The sequence below is a fragment of the Fundulus heteroclitus genome, chromosome 9 (assembly GCF_011125445.2).
Source record: "Fundulus heteroclitus isolate FHET01 chromosome 9, MU-UCD_Fhet_4.1, whole genome shotgun sequence".
In the NCBI taxonomy this organism is placed as follows: Eukaryota; Metazoa; Chordata; class Actinopteri; order Cyprinodontiformes; family Fundulidae; genus Fundulus; species Fundulus heteroclitus.
Genome location: NC_046369.1, coordinates 9,418,979 through 9,442,010, shown reverse-complemented (window position 1 = coordinate 9,442,010; position 23,032 = coordinate 9,418,979). Strand labels below are relative to the sequence as shown.

The 23,032-nt window shown below is 39.2% G+C and overlaps 1 protein-coding gene across 2 annotated transcripts in view; it reads right to left on the bottom strand.

Moving 5' to 3' along the window:
* The window catches only part of rabgap1l (RAB GTPase activating protein 1-like), a 156,332-nt gene that overhangs the window by 16,775 nt on the left and 116,525 nt on the right, over positions 1 to 23,032 (bottom strand). The window contains exons 18-19 of one of the 2 annotated variants that reach the window (XM_036140978.1): positions 18,641 to 18,682; positions 8,222 to 8,350 (exon numbers count right to left, since the gene is read on the bottom strand). In XM_036140978.1, coding sequence (XP_035996871.1) covers positions 8,222 to 8,350; positions 18,641 to 18,682 — 171 coding nt within the window. Of the gene's footprint in view, positions 1 to 1,454; positions 1,734 to 8,221; positions 8,351 to 18,640; positions 18,683 to 23,032 lie in introns of those variants that run through there. The other variant, XM_012856086.3, reaches the window with a different exon arrangement.

Below are 23,032 nucleotides of genomic sequence, written 5' to 3'. Positions count from 1 at the left end.
ACTCAGTTTCCTTTGTGAAACACAACATGACAAAACTAAATTTAAAAAGCAACAACTTCCCACTGGCTCATTAGTGTAGCTGAAAACTTTGGCTTTACCTCCTTTCACGACCAATTTATCAAAAAATATCTCCTACAAACTAAAAAAAAAAAAAGCAAAAATTACATCAGTGCATTTAAAGATACTTACAAAAAAATGTTACACCTCTCTCTAAAGAAACTGTTTTTTAAGCTTGATTAAAAACAGTTGACTGAGCTGAATTATACATACTCTGGTTGTGCTTTAAATACAGGATTCTCCATTAGTTCAAGTTGATTATTATTTCTAATGACCTAGCACTTTAAGGGTTTTAGGGCATAAATCCAGCTAAATTAAACCCTTCAAGCTATGGTAAAATAATCAAAGTGTCCTCACAGTAAGGGCTAAAGATATTTTCTATCATTTTTAACCTAATTTTTTAGAGAAAACGAGGAAAAGCCCATGAAATTCTGCCACATTCAGAGACACATTACTAAAATCCCTGACATACTTTAAAGATATGGGACAATTTTTACAATGCCATTACCGTTTCATTTTTAGCCAAATATATTTTTTTTACATCAGTCACAAATGACCAATAGGATTGCATGAAAGCACAGGGAGGGCCAATGCCTAACAATTGCTTCCTCACCAAACATTTCTTTTTGTTTTTTTGTACATGTCTGGATTTCCATGGATAAACAAATTAGAACTCAACGTCTTCAGCAACTCACATGACATCTTCAAACACGTACACATGTTTAGTTTCTGGGGGAGGGAATGCATCCTGAAATTGACGCTCCATTTCCAGAACATTTAGCATGATTATGAGAGGCTTCAGTAAGAACAGCAGGTCAGCACTGATAGAGGACATGCAATTAAAAGACAGTACCACAGGAAATGGTACCAGGCCCGTTTTTAGCTTCCTGACCTGAATCCCTGAAGCAGAAAATGGAACTTTAGTCCCAAATCTCCTGACTCACATATCAGGTACTAAACTAAGCAAAACAAGTTTGAACCTTACAGCGAGGGTTACTGGAGAAAAGCGCCTACATGACAGAGAAGCCTCAAGCTTTGAATATTAAAATAAGCACAACGCCACCTGGACATTTGAGGAAAACTAGGCTAAAGAATTGAATTACCCATGTGAGGGAAGGTCAGACCCCGTGCGCACAATTACTCAATTCACCCCGAACGTCAGAAACGGTTCCAGTAACAACCCCGAGAACACCCACACATCCATTCAAGAGTGTGCAGCATCCACCACGTGGAAAGAAATAAGTAGTTTCATGAAAAATGCATTTTCCTCTCATGTCGATGAGCAACTCTACATCACTTTTCCGAATTGAAGAAAGGAACGGATCAGAAAGACAAGAAGCGGTCCTTAAGAGATGAGCGATGCACATCAGAGAGAGAGAAAAACGAAGCAGACGTACCACAGATCTGAGAGCTCGAAGGGGTTTAGAATGAGCGACCAAACAAGCCAAGGTGTCCTCCTCGCCCGGACGATCCACCACATGAGCGTCGTACGCCACCATGATGGACACCTCCTGCATCATCTTGGTTCCAGCTTGCTCCGAGCAGCGAGGAGGAGGGGTGGGTGAAGACGAAGGAGGGGAACGAAGCGGGGAAGTAAAGCGGAGCAGCTGAGAGGTTTTGTTGCTCTCTGAAAGTGCAGGAGGCGACTGGTTGCCTTCAAGAGTCTCACAGAGGTGAAGCCCCGCCCACTGAGGAGGAGGAGGAGGAGGAGGAGGAGGAGGAGGAGGAGAGCCGAGGCAAGGGAGAGGGCAGCACAACACACCTGTTTGTTTCCCCCCTCTCCCTCTCTGTAACGCTAGAAGTGCGTGACAAAGGAGGATGAGTTTGCTATTTCTTCCTCTCCACTGAGCACTTCCCTCTTTCTGCTCACTCTCTCTCTCTCTCTCTCTCTCATTTGTGCTCCTCCCTTCTTCAAACACTCTTCTGGGGCCGCAGCTTTTTCTGTTTCCTGCTGCTAGTAAAAATAAAGATAAAGGCCTGTTTACACGGTTACACTCTGTACGAGTGTGTATGAGGTTGCGAGCGATAGGAAGGAAGTAGTCACATCAACCACAGTGACTTCAGTTACATTCCCACAGCAGGAGGTGGAGAGAGAGCAAATTCAAAGCTGCCAAAGCTTCTGTAAGATCCCAGAGGAATAAATTAAAGCTTACAATACAACTTCTTAAAAATTTCTGACAACAGCTCCTCAGTCTGCTGTCAAAAAAGACACATTTGATAAAAAAAAAAAAACACCACACACCCAGGTCAAAAGGCCAAATTTTAGCAGAACTCATGACAGACATCTTTCCACTTCTAATGTTACCTCTAACCTATACAATTAAATGCAAAATCTCTCAGGGCGGAAATAAAAAAAATAAAATGATGTGGTCGGGTAAGTGTGCACCACCATAACTGGGGAGCTGGCTTTATTCAAAATTAAAAACCACATTAAAACTCTTGTAAATAGGACTCAACAGACACCTGCCGTCATTTAAAGTGCCTCGGATTAAACCACACATAGTTCAACAGTTCTACTTGGCTTTTCCTGACATTTTCTCTCTCCCGTTTCTCAGAACATGCAATAGTCCAGAGAGAATTTCGACGATTATCTGAGGAAACCCGTTGTTGCATTTTATCAGTCAGCATAAATGTACAAAAGAAGTTAAAAGGGATTTGATATAACATCAAATACAGTGAAGGCAGCCAACACCAAGAGGAGAAATGGTATGACACAACAGCAATATTACCAATAACGGCTCCTCCACCCAAAGTTCATGAAAAAAAAGAGGAGAAAATGTGTCACAGAGGCTTCAACGATGCCTTCAGCAATATCGAATGAGTTGCGCAATATTCTGATTACTCACACCACTGGCAGATAAAAAAAATAATCATTACTGAAGAGTTAATAAAACAATGGATATAGGAACAATAACCTTGAAGAAAGAAATACATTTTATTAAAAACATTATTATCTTCTCAATATTTATTGGCATTACATCAAACCCTCCTCAGAACTGAAGGTAAAATTCAAAGATTACTTTAAATCTAAGTTTGTTGGGGTATGGGTGTGTCTGGGCTCTGGTTTAGGGTGACAGAAGCTGATTCTTCATGAGGACAAAAATATAAGCACAACTAAATTTTGCATTCAGAACGCATATGTGAAAACATGTCTGGCCTGATGGAGCCGCGGTTGAACCTTTTTGACAACACAGCACCACAGTGCATCAAAACACACTAAACCCTCGGTGAAACTGGGTGATAACTGCTTAATACTCAGCTTGAACTGGGGTCTGGGTCAAGGTGGAGTGAGTTATCAGTAGTTCCAAGTACCAGTGAATACCGGCATAAAACCTTCAAGCTTCTGTTAGAAAGCAAAGGATGATGCTGAATTTTCAGCACATCAATGACTCAAACCAAACACCCACAAGAATAAAACAATGACTGTACAGACGGACTCTGGGGGTGTTGTTTTCCACTTGCGCAGTTATTCAAAAAGGAACTTGGGGAAACTTCCGGAAAAATCACAGACTCTACCTTTAAATTTGCATTAAAGCGTTACTAACTGGTTGGACTATGAGCTTGCTGTCATAGGCAGAAAAAGTCCTCCTGGTTGGTAATGCACCGACATATGGTCTGCACGACAACGTGACACGACAGACTGCTCCATTTTGTACAAAATAACTAAGAGCTCCAAATAAGGATTTTGTTGTTTTGTTGTTCAAGACCATCTCCATAGCAATGACTCTCAATCCAGTGGGACGTAATTGGTCGGAGCTGACCGGCAACATCCTTCTGTCCAGGCGACAAAGCGGAGAGCCTGCTGCGAGATATCCTGATACGGTGGTGAACGATTTAAACAGCACGCAGTAATGAAAGCATTGGACACTGCTAACACCCATTGGCCAGCTGGTTGCCATGGAGACTCAACGCCTTATAGTGGACAGACACTGCTGACCAACAAGACCTCCTACTTGGCTGGGTATTATGAAATGTGACATGGTCCTGTTTGATTTCTACATCTGAAGAGAGACTCATTGTTTCATTGACTCATTGACTTGTTTCATTAAATGACCTATATGAAATAAAAAACAAATGACTTGTTACTAATTACAGGTAAAGCCAATATGTTAAAATGGTTTGGTTTGTGTATGAACTTAATGTGGTAAGGCCTGTATTCTTTTACAATGTTCAGGTATAAAACACGGCTCCTAAAAAACACACCATATTCATACCACATCTTATTAAATTATGGTCTTAAGTTTGCGCAATTTTTTTTAACCAACTTAAGATTTTAAGTAAACTCAATCTTAGGCTTTTTTGTCAGTCTCTTAAATCCTACTTCTTATTAAGAGGGGGCAAAGAACATAAAACTGGGGCAACATCATAGAACATCAAGAGACAAAATGTACATAAAGATAATCACATCAACAACATGTTTTAATACTTCACAAAAGATAATCACATCAGCTCTCAGTGGCTTAGCCTACTGTTTAAATGTGGCTTTTATGCCTAAGTTTATAAATACAAGATGTATTTCATCTATATTTACATAGTTAATCAAGTGTACATTTAAAGACTCAGTTAACAATATTTCTGTTTTAGACATTTATTGCCTTTGTTGCAACATTTTAGGCTACACGATGGAGATCGGGTTTTTGTTAGGCCCTCCAAACAGTCCCAGTTCTGTGTGTGGCTCTGAGAAAATGAATTACCCAGCCCTGCTTTAAGAGGTTTACTGTTCTGTGCCCCGCAGCTCCAGTTATTATTTGCTTACTAGAGAAGGAAGCTTATATTAATATAGTGAAGACTCAGCTTTACAAAGACTGAGGTTTAGCTGATAATGTTTTGATTAACTCATACATTTTCAAAGAGATTTAACAGGACTTTAACGCTACAATACTCAGGTCTGAAATCCTCAAAAGTCCTTGTAGCTGATGCATTTTTCAGGCAAGTGTTTATGGTTGGCGGATTAAAAGATAGAAAGGGATTTGCTTCAAAATCCTGGTCCTCAGATTGAGGTGTGTCAACACTGAATTATCACCTTTCAGAGCTAAACTTATCTGCACAGCGATAACATCAAAGACGAAATTGCATCCTGCTGCCTACAATTTAGCTGTAAGCATGTCCAACCCCATTCAAAACACCAACAGATATTTTAAATAGCTTTTATATGCATGTACATTTATTATGAGCTCTATAGTTGGAAGTTTAAAATATAACCACAGCTTTGGGGCCTTCAGTCATCACTGGAAGCTTTACTTTGTGTCTGAGGTTTCCACTTATCTTCTAATATCTGTCTTTAGTCCCACACCAGCCTCTCTCGTTTTGCCTCAGTTTGAGGGAGAGGCGAATGTTTGTTTAAACTGGAGGAATTTGTCCCAAATCAGATTAATCAGTCAACTCCTGAGGACCCAAGGACATTTTTCTTCTTCTTTTTTCCAAACTAGTCACTCTGTTTGTGGTTACGATGGATTTTTCAAAAAGGCTGAGAAATTTAAATTCCTCCTAAAATCCGCAGACGGCTTAATCCAATCCACTACCCCGTTGTGTTCATCAAGCTAAGGTGCCGAGAAATTCTTTTGCTGTTTTAAGCAGCTTATGGAGTTCAGCTGATCCGATTTAAAAGCTGACTGACGGAAATATGTGAAACAGGGAAGGGTGAGGAAAATGCAATGCATCTTGTACAAGGTGGCGTGCCTTTTGAATAGGATGAGCCACTAGTATCACAGTTTTGTTTTTCTATGAAAATCAAAAGCTTTGTGTTTGGTATTGCCTTATTAACATATGTTACTTTAAAAACTGAGCTACATTATGTATGATTATACATTTATTCATTTTACAAAGTAAATACAGATCAATCTAACAATATTGTGACAGATTTATATGGATGGATGTCCACGGTTCCTACACATTGTTGATCAAATAATGGAAAAATCACTATAAATTCATGTCAGATGTTTTTATAGCGAGCAGCTAAGCTCACTATAAGCCTTAGTTCTAGCTTCTTGCAACAAGAACAAATTTCTCGGTTCTTGTGGAGTATGTAGCAAGCTTTTAGAGGGAGTGAAGAAGGAAAGAAGGACAAACATTTAGACACTGGCATAAGATTAAAATTTTGAAACAATAATTTTTCCATGTTCTTATTTTTATCCCTGCTACAGACTGTTCCCAGTGGCGTAGAAACCCTGGATATCGGATAACAAAACTAGTTTATACTTGCTGAAATAATGATTTTTTTTTTTAAATAAATACATGCACAAAAATGTGAAGCATCCATTGAATTTGTGGTTTTGTGTGATGTAGTGACATATTTCAAGCTGATGTGACCCGCTCTGACCAGAGAGAAGAGCAGAGCATGAAACACATGACAAGCATCTTTTAATCTTCATCTCTGTCAGACTGACTTCAAGTACTTGCATCCACAGGGAAGATTCTATTTATAAGCTTGAAAGCGGTTTAAAAATATAACAGAGGAGGGGAGAAGATTCATAGAGAAAGCTTCAGGCAATCAGAGAATTTTTTTTAAGGTTAAATAAGGCAAGATGTGTTCCTGATCTGTATTTTTTTTTACCTCATGAGTATTAAACTGAACGTTGATTTTGGTTAGTCATTTCTTCCTGGAAGCCAGGTTTGACCTTAAACCTGTTCCCAGGAAATGGTGCTCACGTTTACTCCATGAATCCTAATATATATTTAGATATTATTTAGATACAGATGGGTACATAAAAAAATCAGCTCCAAACTGTCCAAATAGGAAACCTAATAAAAAGGGGCAGGAAATGTTCTGCTCCTGTCAGTTCAGGAAAGAAAAACAAAACAGAGAAATAAAAAAAAAAAAATGTGTGTTGACCAAAATCTGATAATTACCTGTCTGCTCTGGCATGACAGGTGGGAACTTAAAAATCTGATGTATTTCCAGTTTGTTAAGGTTGCTGATGATGGGGGAGGCCAATTTGTCATTGTTTGAAATTTCAAAATACTGTTGATATATTAACTTAAGGAGGAAATCCAAAGGTAAAAAAAACCCCCCAGAAAACATCAATTAAAATATTTTAAACCAATATTTAACCAGATCAGGGAAGCAGGAGCACAAGAGGAGCTTAGAAATGAGAATTATATTTATAATTATATCAGCTACAAGAAATGCATCAATTACAGTTCTTGCCTGTAATTCTTGTAAAAAAAAAAAAAGCATATTTGTGCAGATGTAGTGTGTTTTCACTTTTGCAAACGTTGCAGTGCTGTAAGATTTCACAAGTAAAGCCAGAGATAAGGAGTGAGTCACAGAGTGGATATCCTGTATGTACTAAAACACAAAGTTAGTCACTTATTTGGTGGTTCAAATACTTTGAACTTACTACGGTTGCTTTGGGACTTGTATTTTTTTTTTGTACTTTCTAAAGGGACTCCTAACAAATGGAAAGCTTACCTGGTTATGTAAAGAAAAACACAAATATAAATATTTTACATGTTCATACAGCGACACATGAGTACACAACATGCAGAAAGGCCAGAAACAGGGAAGATAATGAGGATTTACATCGTTCTTTGACCTTTTCCTTCCCCTATGCGATCCGTCCACACAATACTGACACACACATGCATATCAGGAACACGCTGTACCGCTACACTCTCTCATCACTTCAGCAAATTCCCTAAAATACCAGCAGCCTCCTTTCAGGTCAGCAGTAGTGCGATAACATATGAGCCCAGAGGAATTTCAATGAAAACAGATACGCATGTTCAGCGAAAGCCTAGGACTACTACCCAGTGTAGCCATGCTTTATCTGCTGCTTTCCTACTGAGCTGCAGAACAATCAAACTCAAATGAATAAGAAATACAGTAAAGCAAACCTCAGTCACACAGAACATTAAACCGTTTTCATTTAGTTTTTTCTCAAAAATACCAGACATTAATTAAAATGTTAGCTCTTTTTCCTCAAAGCATTGTGTTTTTTTAACAGTTTCTCTTTAAAGTTGTCACTCCACTGAAACTCTATGGCTCCAAATGTATGTAAATAAAGTCATGTAAGTTGTCAAATGACAATTCAGGGCAATATTTATAGTCTATCTTTGCATTATTTTTTGAATTTCACAGCTTAAAATGTATAATTTTAAAAAAAGGAAGCACAAAACAACACGTGCTACACATATGTGTTAGCATTTTGGTCTCTTGTCTTACCTTAATGTTGCAGGCCTGCTCCATGAGCCGCCGGGCGTTTTCTGCAGCTCTGTAGCGCTTAGGAAGCTGGACTCTGAAGAACTTGAGAGCTCCCTCGAAGTCTGCCTGCAGGAGGTCCTCTTTGGATGTCTGAAGGGAGATATGAAGAGGTGGGAGGAGAAGAGATGGATGAGACACAGGCAGCACAAACGCCAAAAACCTGGGCTTCCTCATATTGGCCCGTCACTTTCTTTACACAAGAACAATCAAGCTGATTAACAGCAAGGTCAGAGTAATGTAGTTAATTATATGAGGCATCACAGGTTTGTTAACATGAATGGAAATCACTTGACTGACGACAACACAACAGTGTAAAATAAATCTAATAAATCTCTTTTTTTTGTGCAAAATAACATCAAATTTTTACTTGCAATCCCCCCAGTCAGTCCAGCCGTAGCCACACCATAATTAAACCTCCACAATGCCTTGCAATGCAAAAGTATGCATACCTCTTGAACTTTTCACAATTTCTTATGCAACAACCCAAAATTGTTAATTTGTTTCAATGACAGTTCAATGTGATAGACCAAAACAAAGTAGCAGGGAAAGTATATTTGCTTATTACTTTAAAAAATATAAACATTTACAAATAACTGTGGCATGCATACTGTTAAAAGAAGATATTTCTATATACTATAATTTTCTTTTCACTGTCTGATACTGAATCAGACTAAACATTTCCTGTTTGAGGTCAGTTAAAACTAACTATATTATTTAGATTTACTAAATAAATCACAGCTAAAAACACATCTGTAGCTGTTCAACTGTGGATAACTTTTGTTTATTTTGTGGTTTTATTTTTCTCTAGCTCTTAAAATTGTTTTGAATTGTGCCATTATGCACCTTTTAGTTTTTATCTTTTTATCCGGTTATTTTCCTTTACATTTTTATATTTTATATATTTTGTCTCAGCATCTTTTTGTTTGTATTTTAGCTTGTAAAGCACTTTGTTCACCATATGGATTGTTGAGAAGTACTATATAAATAAACTTTGATTATTCAGATTTAGTACTTTGCGAACATTAGTATGCCTTCAAAAATATACAGATATCTCCTTTTAAGCCTCTTATAGGTTAATTTAGAGCACCTGAGTTAATTAGAGGCAAGCCTGTGGATGTACTTTCAGGCACAACTCAAACATGCTGCTTCCTTCTGTGACATGATGGAAAATCAAATCAAATCAAGACACCAGAAGGTGTCAGATTCATCTGTTCAAACCATCAGGCACTAGTGTAAACAGCGTGGGGATGTCCAGTCATCCTGCTGCGCAGGGAGGAGACTAGTTCTGAGTCCCAGAGATGAACATGTTTTCTGTGAAATGTGTACGCCAGAACTAAAGCAAAAACTAAAGCTGCTGGTTGAAGATGGTGAAAGTGAAATTATCAAACGGAAAAAAGAGTCCTGTACCAATATGCACTGAAAGGTTACCCAGAAAGGAGGCCACATTTGCTCTGAAACAAACAAAAAAAGTCAGATCATAGTTTACAAATGAAACACTGAGGATCCTAATTTCCATGGTCTGATGAAACTAAGATGGTTCATAAGGGCAGCTGTTACATTTGGAGGAACAAGGGCCAGGAAAGATGTATTAGACACCATCCCAACTGTGAAGTATGGCAGTGGCAGGATGTGTTTGGCCTTTTGCTGCAGGAGGGACTGGTTTCATGAATTAGTACCATACGGAAACAACATGATACTTAAAGGAGCAATAAGTGAAATTTCATTATTTTAGATAGAACTAAAAATAGTGATGTGAAGAACTAAATTTATCTTTTTAGATAAATTATGGTATGACGTCACACACAATCTGTCTAGTTGTTGTTTACCCGCGAGTGCACCCGCGAGTGCACGTACGGGCATGTGAACAGCTGCCACTCAGGGCTTAGCCCTTCCCTGCCCATAACAGGCCACCGCCACAGCAGCGTAGCGTAGCAGCAAAATGACGGAAAGCACCCCCACCAAATCAAAACGTTCTCTTTCTAACAGCATTATAAACTTAGACATGTTCCTCCGAAAGGTGATGCTGTTCTGCTGTGTGTTTATCCTTGCAAATATGCACATATGAGGTAACTGATGAGAAGGGGAGGGGAAGGGTGCAGCTGGAATGGAGGTAGAGAGGTGTGGGTTGTTACACATCCTGTTTTGGTCTACAGACAGTGCTCAAGTAACCTGACTTCGCCAGATAGATTTGCTCCGCATATCCATCTGGAAACCTTCCGTTGAAGTAATTTTGGGAAGGGGCGAAAATACTGGTTAGCTGATTGGCCTATGTTGGTGATAGACGGGCCAAATGAACCAATCAGATTCGTCGTCACTCTGTTACGAGCGACGACGAAAACACAACCACAAGCCAAGCTACTCTTGCTGCTGCAGGTAAAGGCTCGTTAGCTCAGCAAAGAAATACTCTGTAATTCCGATAAAACTTGCTCGATAGCCACGCTAGTTTCATCGGCTGAAGCCGCCATGTTGTTTAGACTGAACTGACGCGCTTCCTGTTGCGTCACACCTCAACCCGCCTCAAAGCCAACGCTGATTGGACGTTCGTTTGGTGAACGGCTCCAAATTTTCTTTAACGGAGAGTATCCAGACTGATCTGCGAGTGAAACCTTGAAAGCTTGCGAGATCAGGATGGTCTCACGAGGCTAGTGCTCAAGCCCCACCTAGTGGTGAAATATCGTTTATTCCTCCTTTAAGGCATCATCCACAGACCTAAGGCAAGACAGAAAGCTAAAGCTTGGCCACAAATGGTTCTTCCAAATGTGTAATAAACCCTAAGCATACAACTAAATTACTTACAAAGATGCTTAAGGATAATATAGTCATTGTTTAGGAGTGGCCATCAAAAAAACAACAACTTGATCTCAGTTGGTGGCAGAGCTGAAAAGGTGTGTGCAAATCAGACAAAGTTACACAAGTTCTGTCAGCTGGAACTTGTTGATTTTCCAGGAAACCATTGTGAAGCGTTTGTGGAAGGACACTAGAAGAAAACCGTAGGTTTCCCTGCATGCCATGGCAAGGGACACACAGAAAACCTGTGAAAGTTGATGCTCTGGACGTAGGAGAGCAAAGTCAAATTTTTTGGCCTGCATGCAAAACGCCGAACGTGGTGGCAACCTAACACTAGATATCAGCTTAAACACAACATTTCCACAGTGGAACATGGTGGTGGCCGTATCATTTTAGGAGGATGATTGTCTTCAACAATTTAAACCAACCCTAAAAGACATGCAGCTGTAAATGCAGAGAACGGTGGGTCAACAAATGTTGAGTCAAAGACCTAGAATTCCTTTGTATACCACCGATTATTATTTTGCTCCTTTTCCACTTCTTTTTGATCTATTTCATTAAATTCCATTAACACAAAAGTTTGGTTGTAATGTGACAAAAACTGGAGAAGTTCAAGGGGTAGAAATAATTCTACAAGGCACTTTACTTGCTTCCATACAGGGGAACAAGGTTGTTTTTCACATTTTGTCTCAAACTCAACCCAACAGAATTTAAAAGCTTTCAAGTAACTGTTTTTAGACATTTTATTTAACGCAGAGAGGGTGCGAGCAGATTTCTGAGATAGTTAGTATGGGAACAAGTCCTCTCTTGTTGTGAGAGCTCTGATTTTATGAGACTGTCCAAGCTCATCAGAGTCCAGATGTCAGAGAAAGGGAAACAGAGGGCGGCAGGCTTATTCTCATCTTAAATTTAAGCCCGAGGTTGTCTGAAGGAAGCAGAATGTGTCTTTATCTGTTCCATGGAGTGAGTTTTCACACATCCATCTATAATTAGAGCTGATGCAATGAAGAAACAGAAACAAATTTTCTGAGAAAGTTTTTGTTTCATGCTGTCTATCCTCGGCAATAGCTTTTACAAACTTATATATATATATATATGTCTCGTCTCACCGCCAGCAGCTTGGGGACGAAGAGTCTGTGTCCCATCCCAAGCAGATCCATGACCCTGCAGTAAGGGTCTGCTGAGGTTTGACTGGCATGGGGGCCTTCCTCCTCCTTTCCCTCGCCGTCCTCCAGCGCCCTGCGTGCTGGCGGAAGGGTCAGATGGGGGCTCAGGGCCGGAATAGGAGGAGGAGAGGGCGGAGGGGAACGTGGTGGTGATGGTGGAGGGGTGGGGCAGGGCAGGGGAATGGGGCTGTCCCGCTCCGGGGCCAGGTTGGCAGCTGACTCCAGGGTGTCGTCTGAAGGAACGGACAGATGTTTCGATGTTGGAGCAGCGACGATTAATTAAGCTCACTTAAAACACTTCTTCTAAGGTTGTCCGAGTGAGGCGATCGCTGGATGTCAGAGAGGGCAAGCAGAACAAAACGGAGTTTCCAGACCCTCAGAATCACACGGCAGCTCTTGCTGGCAGATCCCCGGTCCCACTAGTGACGCTGTGTTGAGGGCCCCTCAGCTTGTACCACTGTCAGAGCCTCAGTCTGGCCCCCTGGTGCCTCAGAAACACAGTCAGAAAATGATGAGTTGACACCTTCGTGGGCATAATGCTGAGTCCTAGAGCTGTTTCTATGTTCACTCCGGTCACACTTCCTACACCCAAGCTTCCTCGGCAATTTCCAACCAATTCCAGTCCAGTATGCTGTCGCCTAGCAACAAAGAGGCTCAACACGTGGGCTGCTGCTCCATGAAACTGAAGCAGGGATGAAAACCCCACCTTTTTTTTTTTTCCCCCTTTTGATTTCTTCTTTTATATCAAACTTCAAATCCTTTCCGTCTACACAGATGAGCGCCCCTGATGCTCTGGTTGAGGACACATCAAAGCAATCAAACCTTCTTTCCAGGCCTCCCCTGACAAGGTTTAGCTTTCTTTGAAATGCAAAATGGCCTGAAATTACAACACAGCTCCTTATGCACTCCCAGAGGATGGTACAGCCGGAAGAAGCTGCACAGCAGAAACAGACAAGATGTGTTTTTTTTGTTGGCGCTGGAAATATGGCACTTCTCTGCCTGCAGGAGATGATGCTCTGATTTTCTTTATGGCTGAGTGGGTGCTGGACTCACACAGTCACACGCGAACCTGCGGTGCATTAAACCCAGATTAAGAGGGAATAGAAAACAAGAAGAACTGTTCCTCAGAGGCTCTTGCTCTTCACAGATGTAACGTTTTTACATGAAGTTAGCACAGATCCAAGGACGATTAATGAGTAAGCGCATGTTCCAGTCAGCTGCTCCAGCATCGGCTCCAGTGTCTCCAGTAGAATCCTATTAGCAGGAGCAGGCAGTCAGGCATCCGGTCTGTATCGGTTAGTAGATCTGAGATGAAGCCAGCTCCTTCAGACGGGAAGTTACTTCTGCCTCTGATCCACGCAGGCTGTTGGATGAGTGTTTGTATGAGTGACTGTTGTAGCACGGTCAGAAATGTTGGTCCTGGCAGGCAGCTGGGGCGAGGCAATGCTAAGAAGCCTTACTGTAACCCCTGAACTGTGCCTCTCCTGATTTTTGTGATGCTAACAGCTAAAGGCTAACAGCTGGCAGGGGTGGCTGCGCTGCAGATATCTGGGTGGTGGACAGAAGTAAAGCGTGGTAAAAAAAAAAAAAAGAAGAAATATTCAGCGGAAAAGGAGGCAAAAAGGCAAGAAGAAGGAAGCAAAAAGGCAAGAAAAAAGATGCTCCGAGCGGATATCCGTAGAAAGTAAAGATGAAGAGAGGGAGGGGAAAAAAAGAACAGAAACAGAGGTTTTCTCCTGATTCAGATTGCTAATGTTGTAGCTGATGCTCCTGTGGTGACATGGATAGCAACTGCTAAGCTGGGCAGGGAAAGAGGAGAGCAGCGATGAAGGGAGGGGTGGTGAGAGCATAGGGGAGTGCAGGATGGGAGGAGGAGGGAGCATCGGAGGATAATGTCGTCATGCCTGGCCAATAAGAGACATGCACTGGAAGCTCCTCCACTCTCCTCCTCCTTCTCCTCCTCATCATCCTTACATCCTCATTTGTTCCCATTTCAAAACCACTGCATCCTCAACATCTCCACCGTGCTTCTAAATAGCTTATTTCATTGCAAATATAAAAAGGTGTGCACACCATACCATCATACCTGCAATCAACATTTATTGTTTATTCGCAACTGTACAGTTATAAATTTGTAATTTGTTTACAACTGTATTGTTTTTAATTTTATTTGTATTATTACTATTGGTTTTTATGCAAGCCCTTTCCCCCCTGCTTATTCTAAGCAGCCGCCTATTGCTGTTGTCTCTGCAGATGCTCCACATGCATTATTCGTGTGACTACCTTGGCCTGGTCAACCTGGGCTCATCATCACCCCAAGGAGAACCACACTTTAGACTAATAAGGCCACTGAAAAATGTACAACTCTATACCTTTTATAACTCAGTTCCTTTTACAGTCAATCACTTGGCTTTTTATAAAAGAACTGCAGCACATGGAGTCAACCGATGACTGGAGTCAAACAAGTCAATGTAAATCATCTACAAGAGGAGGACATTTAAAACAACAACCAACACACCCAGGTGTGGCTGACAAAGCAAGCCCACCCTGAAAGGAGACCGCAACATGCAAAAAGAAGCCTCCAGAAACCATAAACCTTAAGGTCTGCCAGAGGGTATGTAGACAAAGACCAGGACTTCTGGAATAATGTTTGGAAAGATGAGAACAGAAAACAAGTTCCAGGGGGGAAAAGCTCATACTGTGAAAAATGGAGGCCATGCAGCAGGACTTGGCCAGGTTAATAAAATATCCTATATATACTAGTGTTGCGCCGATGCCATTTTTTAGCCCCGATACCGATACCCGATACCATACCGATACCTGGCTGTGCAGTATTGGCTGATACCGACACCGATACCATACCGATACCATCTGTTTGAAATTGATGTGTGTGTAGAACTTTTTATTGCCTACCTGGAATGGGTGACAATAGTTGAATATACTTTTTGCTCTAAAAAGGCCAAAATAGTGCAACATTCGTGAAATTATAACATGTATAATAGTAGTGCAACAGTAAGACAGTAAAATGACATTAATAATTAAATAAACTCTTTTAAACCCTGAGTTTTGGCTCTCAAATGTCAAAATAGTGCAACTTTCATGACCTTATATAACATGTATAATACTAGTCAGGAGAGCAGGAAAAAAGACTAATACAAAGAGAATCCAGTAGAACTAGTGAGTGCCGGGAGAGAGAAGGCTGCGTTAAAGTGACATACAAACATCAAAATAGTATTGGTGCCCTATTTGTTGGCACTCGCCGATACCGATACCACCATTTTAGTGCTGGATCGGGGCCCCGTCCGATACTGGTATCGGTGCAACACTAATATATATATTAATATTATATATTTTCAACCCTCTTAAATGGTGTGGGATGAACTCAAATGGGTCATTCTTGAATATCTTACAGCTGAAAGTGAGGAGAGGGTAAAACTTTCTTATAATGATCTGGAAGATGAGTCAATTGCTGCAAAAAGCCATTTCAACCACAGGAGGTAAGGCTACCTGTGAAGGGGTAGACTGTTAACCTCTTTTCTCAGATAGAAAACATCATTTTGATTAATATCTTTGTTTAACGAGTAAAACACGGTTCAGTTTTGCTATTTACCTGCAATCATACCAACTTTTGTTTCCTGAAGTTAAAACAATGAGATATCCACTGATATGTTACAAAAGTCTTAATTCACATGTGGCTATTTATTGTAGTCTCCTCATTTTTGCATGTGACTAATTATAGCTGGGGACCGATTACTTCTTCTTTTTCATCCTTCAGCTTTTCCCTTTCAGGAGTTGCCACTGAGACTCACATGTCTCCATCTAACCCTGTCTTCATCGTCTTCTCTCACAACAACCACCTTTAACATCCTCTTTCACTCCATCCTTAAATCTCTTCTTTGGTCTTCTTCTAGGGCTCCTGCTTGGCAGTTCCCACCTAAACATCCTTCTACCGATGTACTCACTATCCCTCATCTGATCATGTCCAAACCCTCTCAGTCTGGCTCCTCTGAAGACTGATTACTAAACATATATTTTTCTTCATTTTGATGCACCAAAAGATTCAGTTAGGATAGTTCGTACAGCTTTATACGCCTTCAGCTTTTTGAAAGTTAAACTATAAAATCTAAAGGAAAAACGGCAGTACAATTATCATTTATAATCTGACAAGAATAAAGTAAATGAGAAATATATTGCTACGGCATTAAATTAAAAGTAAACCAGATGTGTCCGATTTGTAGTCTATTAGAGGTGTAACAACATGTATTCATCCTAGAATTTTCATTACGGCCCTCTCAGCATGGCACGTACATGTACTGAACAAATACAGAGTTTTTTAAAAACAATAAACAGGTGGAACGACTGTGGTCAAGTGAGCAGACACCAGGAAATACGTGATTAAGCCGGCCGACGTTAGCTCTCATTGTGCATAAATGGTGCATTATGAAAGTACAGTAGTACTGCTGCTGCTGCAGGCAACAAAATTGAGGAATGATCAGAAAAGGAGAAGCAAAATCATTAAAACATCGATGTGCACAACCAAAGAGCGCGATTGTATGCACCGCCGTGCAAGACAAAAGAAACCAAAACAAAACAGATCTCCCAGTTAGCACGGAAATGTGCTATTAGAAAACATTAAGGTTTCTCATCCAGCAACAGTGAAGATAAGATAAGATAAGATAAGATAGTCTTTATTGATCTCACAATGGAGAAATTTTCACTCGTCACATCGGCTCATACAAGAAGGTGCAGAGTAGGGAAGGTGCATTCAGTTATATACAGTGAATCTTCATATATACAATGGATCAAAAAGAATACCAAAAAATACAAAAAAGGAAATAGGAATGGGCATATGATGTTTCATTTACATTCTTAGTGGTCTATATCTATATTATAGAGATATAGATATATATATATAGATAGATAGCGATTATAGGAGATATAGATAGAGATAGAGATATAGAGAGATAGAGAGAGAGAGAGAGAGAGAGAGAGAGAGAGATATAGAGAGAGAGATACATACATAGACAGAGAGAGAGAGAGATAGAGAGAGAGAGAGAGAGAGAGAGACAGACAGAGACAGATACAGATAGAGAGAGAGATATAGAGACAGACAGATAGACAGACAGAGACAGATAGAGAGAGAGAGAGAGAGATAGAGAGAGAGAGACAGAGACAGACAGAGACAGATAGATATATCTACAGGACGAGAGAGAGGATCTAGTAGACAGAGACAGACAGATATAGACAGAGACAGACAGATAGAGATCATACAGATATATAGAGATAGTATATAGATATATATATATATATATATATATATATATATATATGTATATATATAAACATATCTATATACTTAAATATATACATATAAGAAGGAGTAAGGAAAGACTGACTGAACCCAAGCTTCATGTAACCACTTTTCAGCAGTGATAAGCCAGGCATCTTTTAATTACTCACCTGTAATGACGACAAGCAGAATCTAACAATCCCTGGTACTGAGAAAAATAGACTAAAGTCCTAATCTAGCTGCCTGTTACACTCAACCAGCCCCAAATGTAACTTAAGTCTTCCTGATGGCCGACATGAAGACCAGGAGTCCGCCCAACCATGGATTTACCCAAAAGTTGTCCTTCTATGGTGTATTCAGGTACCACTGGTAACCAGGTCAGTCAGCTTTATACTGGCTTCTGTTTTAAATTGTCAAACAAACTGATAAATTCAAATGTCAGTGTATTTGTTCACAGTTAAAAAAACAAATTTTTTAAATTTCTATCATAGTAGCATACTGAATACCCACTGAACCGCAACCATAAAACCGGAGTGTGTACCCATAAGTGTACCCAACAATCATTTTTGTCATTTTTTTTTATACCCCAACAACAGCAACACACTAGAAATGTGACACAAAATCCATTACAGTTCAAAAAGATCTCATAATATGGCAAGCAAAAAGCCACCAGAGCAATTTTACATTTAGAAATAAAGAATAAATAAATCTGTCCTGCTCAGCCCTTCTTAAAGGATAATCTTAGTGAAAGAGAATATTCCCAATTGGCAAGGCTTTAAAACACTCTGACTAGCAGCCAGATAAAAAAGAAAGTCTTGTTTTTAACTTTACTTAATCATTTGCCGTTTTTTCCTTCTCTCCAAGGTGCTAACGTCTAGATGCAGTATTTGTTATGTGCACTTGGGGGCGACAAATGTCAGAAAATGAAGTTAAAAGTTACCGTCTGAGCTCAGCCTGACAGAGAAGAGAACCATGATTGTGGAAGCGATAAACTGTATTAACATTTTCACAATTTCTGGAGTACAAGTATTGTATACATACACAGGTTTTAAACCAAAGCAATATTTTCTCAGCTTTTACATGTGAGATAATTTTGAAGTTAGGCAAAGTAAATAAATGTATAAACTTGTTACCAACCTTGAGCAGGGCCAGGGCCACATTGAAGATGATGCTTAGTCCCTTTAAGACAGAGAAAAACATGTAAGAGGAGGAAGAACAACTTTTACGTTAGTGTGTTTGCAGGCTTGGAAAGAATTAAAACATTTTAGTCAATGCAATAATGATTTTAAAACACTTTGAATCAGTTTAATCATTGACTTAATTTATCTTTTCTTCGGCATGGGGAAATCTCAGTCTTATTTTCTAACTCTGAACTGGAGTTTTCCAGTAGTCAGGCAGTAGTTTTTGCATTTTAAAACACCATAATTTCCCAGATTCAATTTATACTCCATTTTGAAAGTATAAATAAAAAAGCTTAATATACATACAATGCAGATATTTCTATAGTGATCGAACTTTACATTTAGGGAAAAAAGCATAGACAAGTAAAGCACTGTAGGTAAAAAAGGAAGCAAACAAGACAAAAGAGAACTGCATTACTGAATAAGGTCTGTAGTTTCCCCACTGAGTTTATGGTCTAAATAGCGCCGGGTTCATTTGTGATATATTACCTCTTCAGTCATCTGAATAACAACCATTTAGGAAGCCTTAACGCATGTATATGCATCTGTGTTTTTCCACAGTTAAACTATGTGGTAAACTACAAATAAAACAATGGATGTAAAGTCTGATGTGGTTCAAGATATAAAAGCTAAAGTTAGGCTATGAAATTTTTTTTAATTGTTCATGTTTTTGAACTCTAGAAAAATAATGTTATTTTTAACCATGTCTGCAATTGTGTACTGTTGCTGTAAGTGCTAACATTGTTAAATTATTTTATATTAGCAGTATAATGTATACTGAAAAACGCAAGATATGGTGCCCTGCAGGGGTAGTCATACCTCTTGAGATGGTTGATCTTGTTACATCACACTTAGAGATTTCAGTGATTTTGGGGGGATTTGTATGAGGAGCCAACAGAGAGAGGCATACAATAGTGACATGGATGGAAAATGATGCACACACTTTAACAGTTTTTACTCACAAAAATCTGATAAGTCTGAATTTGCATTTAAGTTACATTTGTTCTATTAAAAACTTTTGAAGAATGTCTCAACTTTAGTTTTCCACCACACATACTGTAGAGACAGTTTTATACTTCTAAATCATAAATGCCTGATTTATGGACTTTAGATAATAGCTGTCCTGTCAACAGATTCCCCACATGAGCTGTGGATCTCTGCAGCTCCTCCAGAGTAACTATGGGCCTCTTGGCTGCGTCGCTGCATAACGCTCCCTGTGAGTTTAGGTGAACTGCCTTGTCTTTGTTGGTTTGCAGATATGATATAGTATTTAAATTGGGATGATTAATTGAACAGTGCTCCAGGAGATGTTGATAGGTCGGAATGCTTCTTATATCCTACACTGCAAAAATGGAACTAAAAATAAGTAATATTTTCTTAAAATGAGTATATCTGTCATTGATTTGAGCTGGTAAATAAGATGATCTGCCAATGGAATAAGACTTCTGCACTTAAAATAGGAACAATTCATCTCCATCATCTTAATTCAAGTGCAGGATGTCTAAGTATCTTATTTTAGGGGTCAAAATACACATTCCATTGGTAGATAATCTTATTTACCCGCTCAAATCTAGGACAAAAACACAAATCTTAAGAACATTTTACTTATTTTTAGATCAGTTTTTGCAGTGTAAGCCTGTTTTTAAACTTTTCAGAGCTTTGCCCATGACCCGTCTGCTTGTTTCTTGGTCTTAGTTCACAAACAAACCTCTGAAACAATCACAGACCAGCTGGCTTACAGCTACTGTTGCACCGATACCGATACCAGTATCGGCAAGGGCCCGATCCATCACTAAAATGGTGGTATCGGTATCGGCGAGTACCACCTAATAGGGCACAGATACCATTTTGATGTTTGTATGTCACTTGAACGCAGCCTTCTCTCTCCCGACACTCACTCGTTCTACTGGATTCACTTTGTATTAGTCGTTTTCCTGCTTTACAAAGGTAGCAGTTTGACAATGCCATGATGGCAATTATTTTATATCCAAGTAGCATGCAGTTCTTCATACATACACACACATCAATTTCAAACAGATGGTATTGGTATCGGCCAATACTGCTCAGCCAGGTATCGGGTATCGGTATCGGGGCTAAAAAATGGCATCGGCGCAACACTACTTACAACTGAAATTAAATAATATACAGGTGGTCTCTAAAGTCAGTTTGTAGTACAGCTATTTATTTAGGAGGATCAGAGAAAAAGACAATGAATATATAGTCTATTCATGCCATTCTTTTCAGGCTTTTGTTTGTAAACAAAAATAAAAACTACACATCGATTTCCTTACCCTTCACAATTATGCAGTTTTCTGTTGGTATATCAAATAAAGCCCCAGATCAAATTGATTGTTGTAATTACAATGTAACAAAATTGAGGGTTATAAATAATTTTAAAGGACCCTGTACACAGTTTATTTTAGGTGTTTTCAGGTAGAAAACATGAAGACTTTTTAAGCCAGTTTTTTGTGTTCTTGGTTTCATACATCAGGTGTAAGCTTTGTATGAAACCAGTAGAGCTTTGTAAAGTAGAGCTTTGTCCCAGGCAAAGTTTGAAGCTTTGGATAAAGTTTGCAACACTGTACAATAAAAAAACAAAAACATACAATTTACCATGGAAACGAGATAAGTAGCAGAAAATGCTATTTTGCAAATGTACTGAAATATCTATTAAAACTTCCACTTAACACCACAAATAAATGGAGCATTCCAGAATTATAACACCAAAACCGCCTGAGCATCTTGCAGTTCAATTTCCCTACAGAACATTTAACTTCTATGTTTTAGTTTTAAATAGTTTATTGGCAGAAATTTACAGATAAAAAGTAAGGGCTAACAGTAGGGTTGGACAACTAATCACATTTGCAATATAATCGCAATTTTAAAAGACGCAAATTTCCAAATCGCACAGGTCTGCAATTTTTGGTTACGTAACAATTAATGGATAAAACGCGTCCTTTAGGAGCCAGTAATCTGTTTAAAGTGGGTTTGCCTCCACATGGAAGGGAAGAGAGTTGCAGCAGTGAGATAATCTAATTTTATTATTCGTTTTAGAGTTGATATAATCTTACTTTTTTTTCTTACCAGAACTTTCAAGAATCTCACCATAGCATTAAGTACTGGTCAAACTGTTTAATACATAGACTTGTTTGTTGGTTGCACTTTACGTTCAAAGGGATTGATGTCAAACTCAACAAGCTATTCTCTTGAAAAATAATATCATGATTAATAACAGAGAACTTTCTTGTTTTAAATAGTCCTTGTTTACAAACATCTTTATTTTGTTGCTTTTGGTTAATGCAAAGAAAAGTCTAAATTAAATCTCAATGGCAATTACGGTCGAAATATCCTACAATTTAGATTTTTGGCAAAATCGTACAGCCCTGGTTAACAGCTGGGAAAATTATGCAGAGATTAACTTTTGCCTGTTTCATTTATGATTTCCCTTTCAGGTAAAAATAAAAAAAAAACATTGTTTAAAATCTGTTGAAAGGTATTTCACTGTGCTGGTTTTCTTTATTTCTATTCACTGCTTTATGTCCATGGCCAGTGGGAAAACCTGCTGTTCAATTCCTCCTTCACTGTGACAGTTCTTTTAATTTTGACACAGAGAGAAAGCGTAGCGCCGATGCCAGCCCTGCATGGGAACACCCCTCTCCTTGGTCTCTGGGACAACCAGTTCACATGGCAACATGGAGCTAAAAATATCCGGAGAGCTCCAAAAATAACCGAAGAAAATGAAAAGAGGATGGGCTCTGCCTCCACACACCGATCTTTGTGGGCCTGAAGATGGTGCTACCATGCTGAGCCAAGATCAAAGGAACGTACGAGGGAGAGAAATACCAACTCATCCCAGCAAGGTGGAATCAGAGGAGATGAAAGCCAAAAAATGCAGGGAGGGGAGGACACAGTATGGTTATGTTAAGAAGTTTTCACAAATACTAAAGTGAGTCAAATTGTGCAGATCCAGCAAGGCTGCTCTATAAAAAAGCCAAATAAAAAATGGGTTTTGGCCTTGAGTTTTGATTTCCATATGAGAAAAAAAAAATCTGGATTAAAAGAGTAAAAACGAAGGCTGAATGGTTTGAATAAAAAATGGCTTACAAGTTAAGCTGGCATTTAAAAAGATAGACTGATTTAAGACGAGATAAACAAGAATCTGGATTCAATCTGAGCTTTTTTGCTAAGAAGTTGCACATTTAGAAGAAGGCATACGTTTTTTTTAATTTAAGTTTGAATCTAAAAAGGTACGTGTAAGGACAATGTCAAAAACGAAGAGAAGGAAGGTTTTAGCTGGATGAGAGCTGATGTTTTTACAGGCATGTTGTCATCATGCAGCTCAATGGCT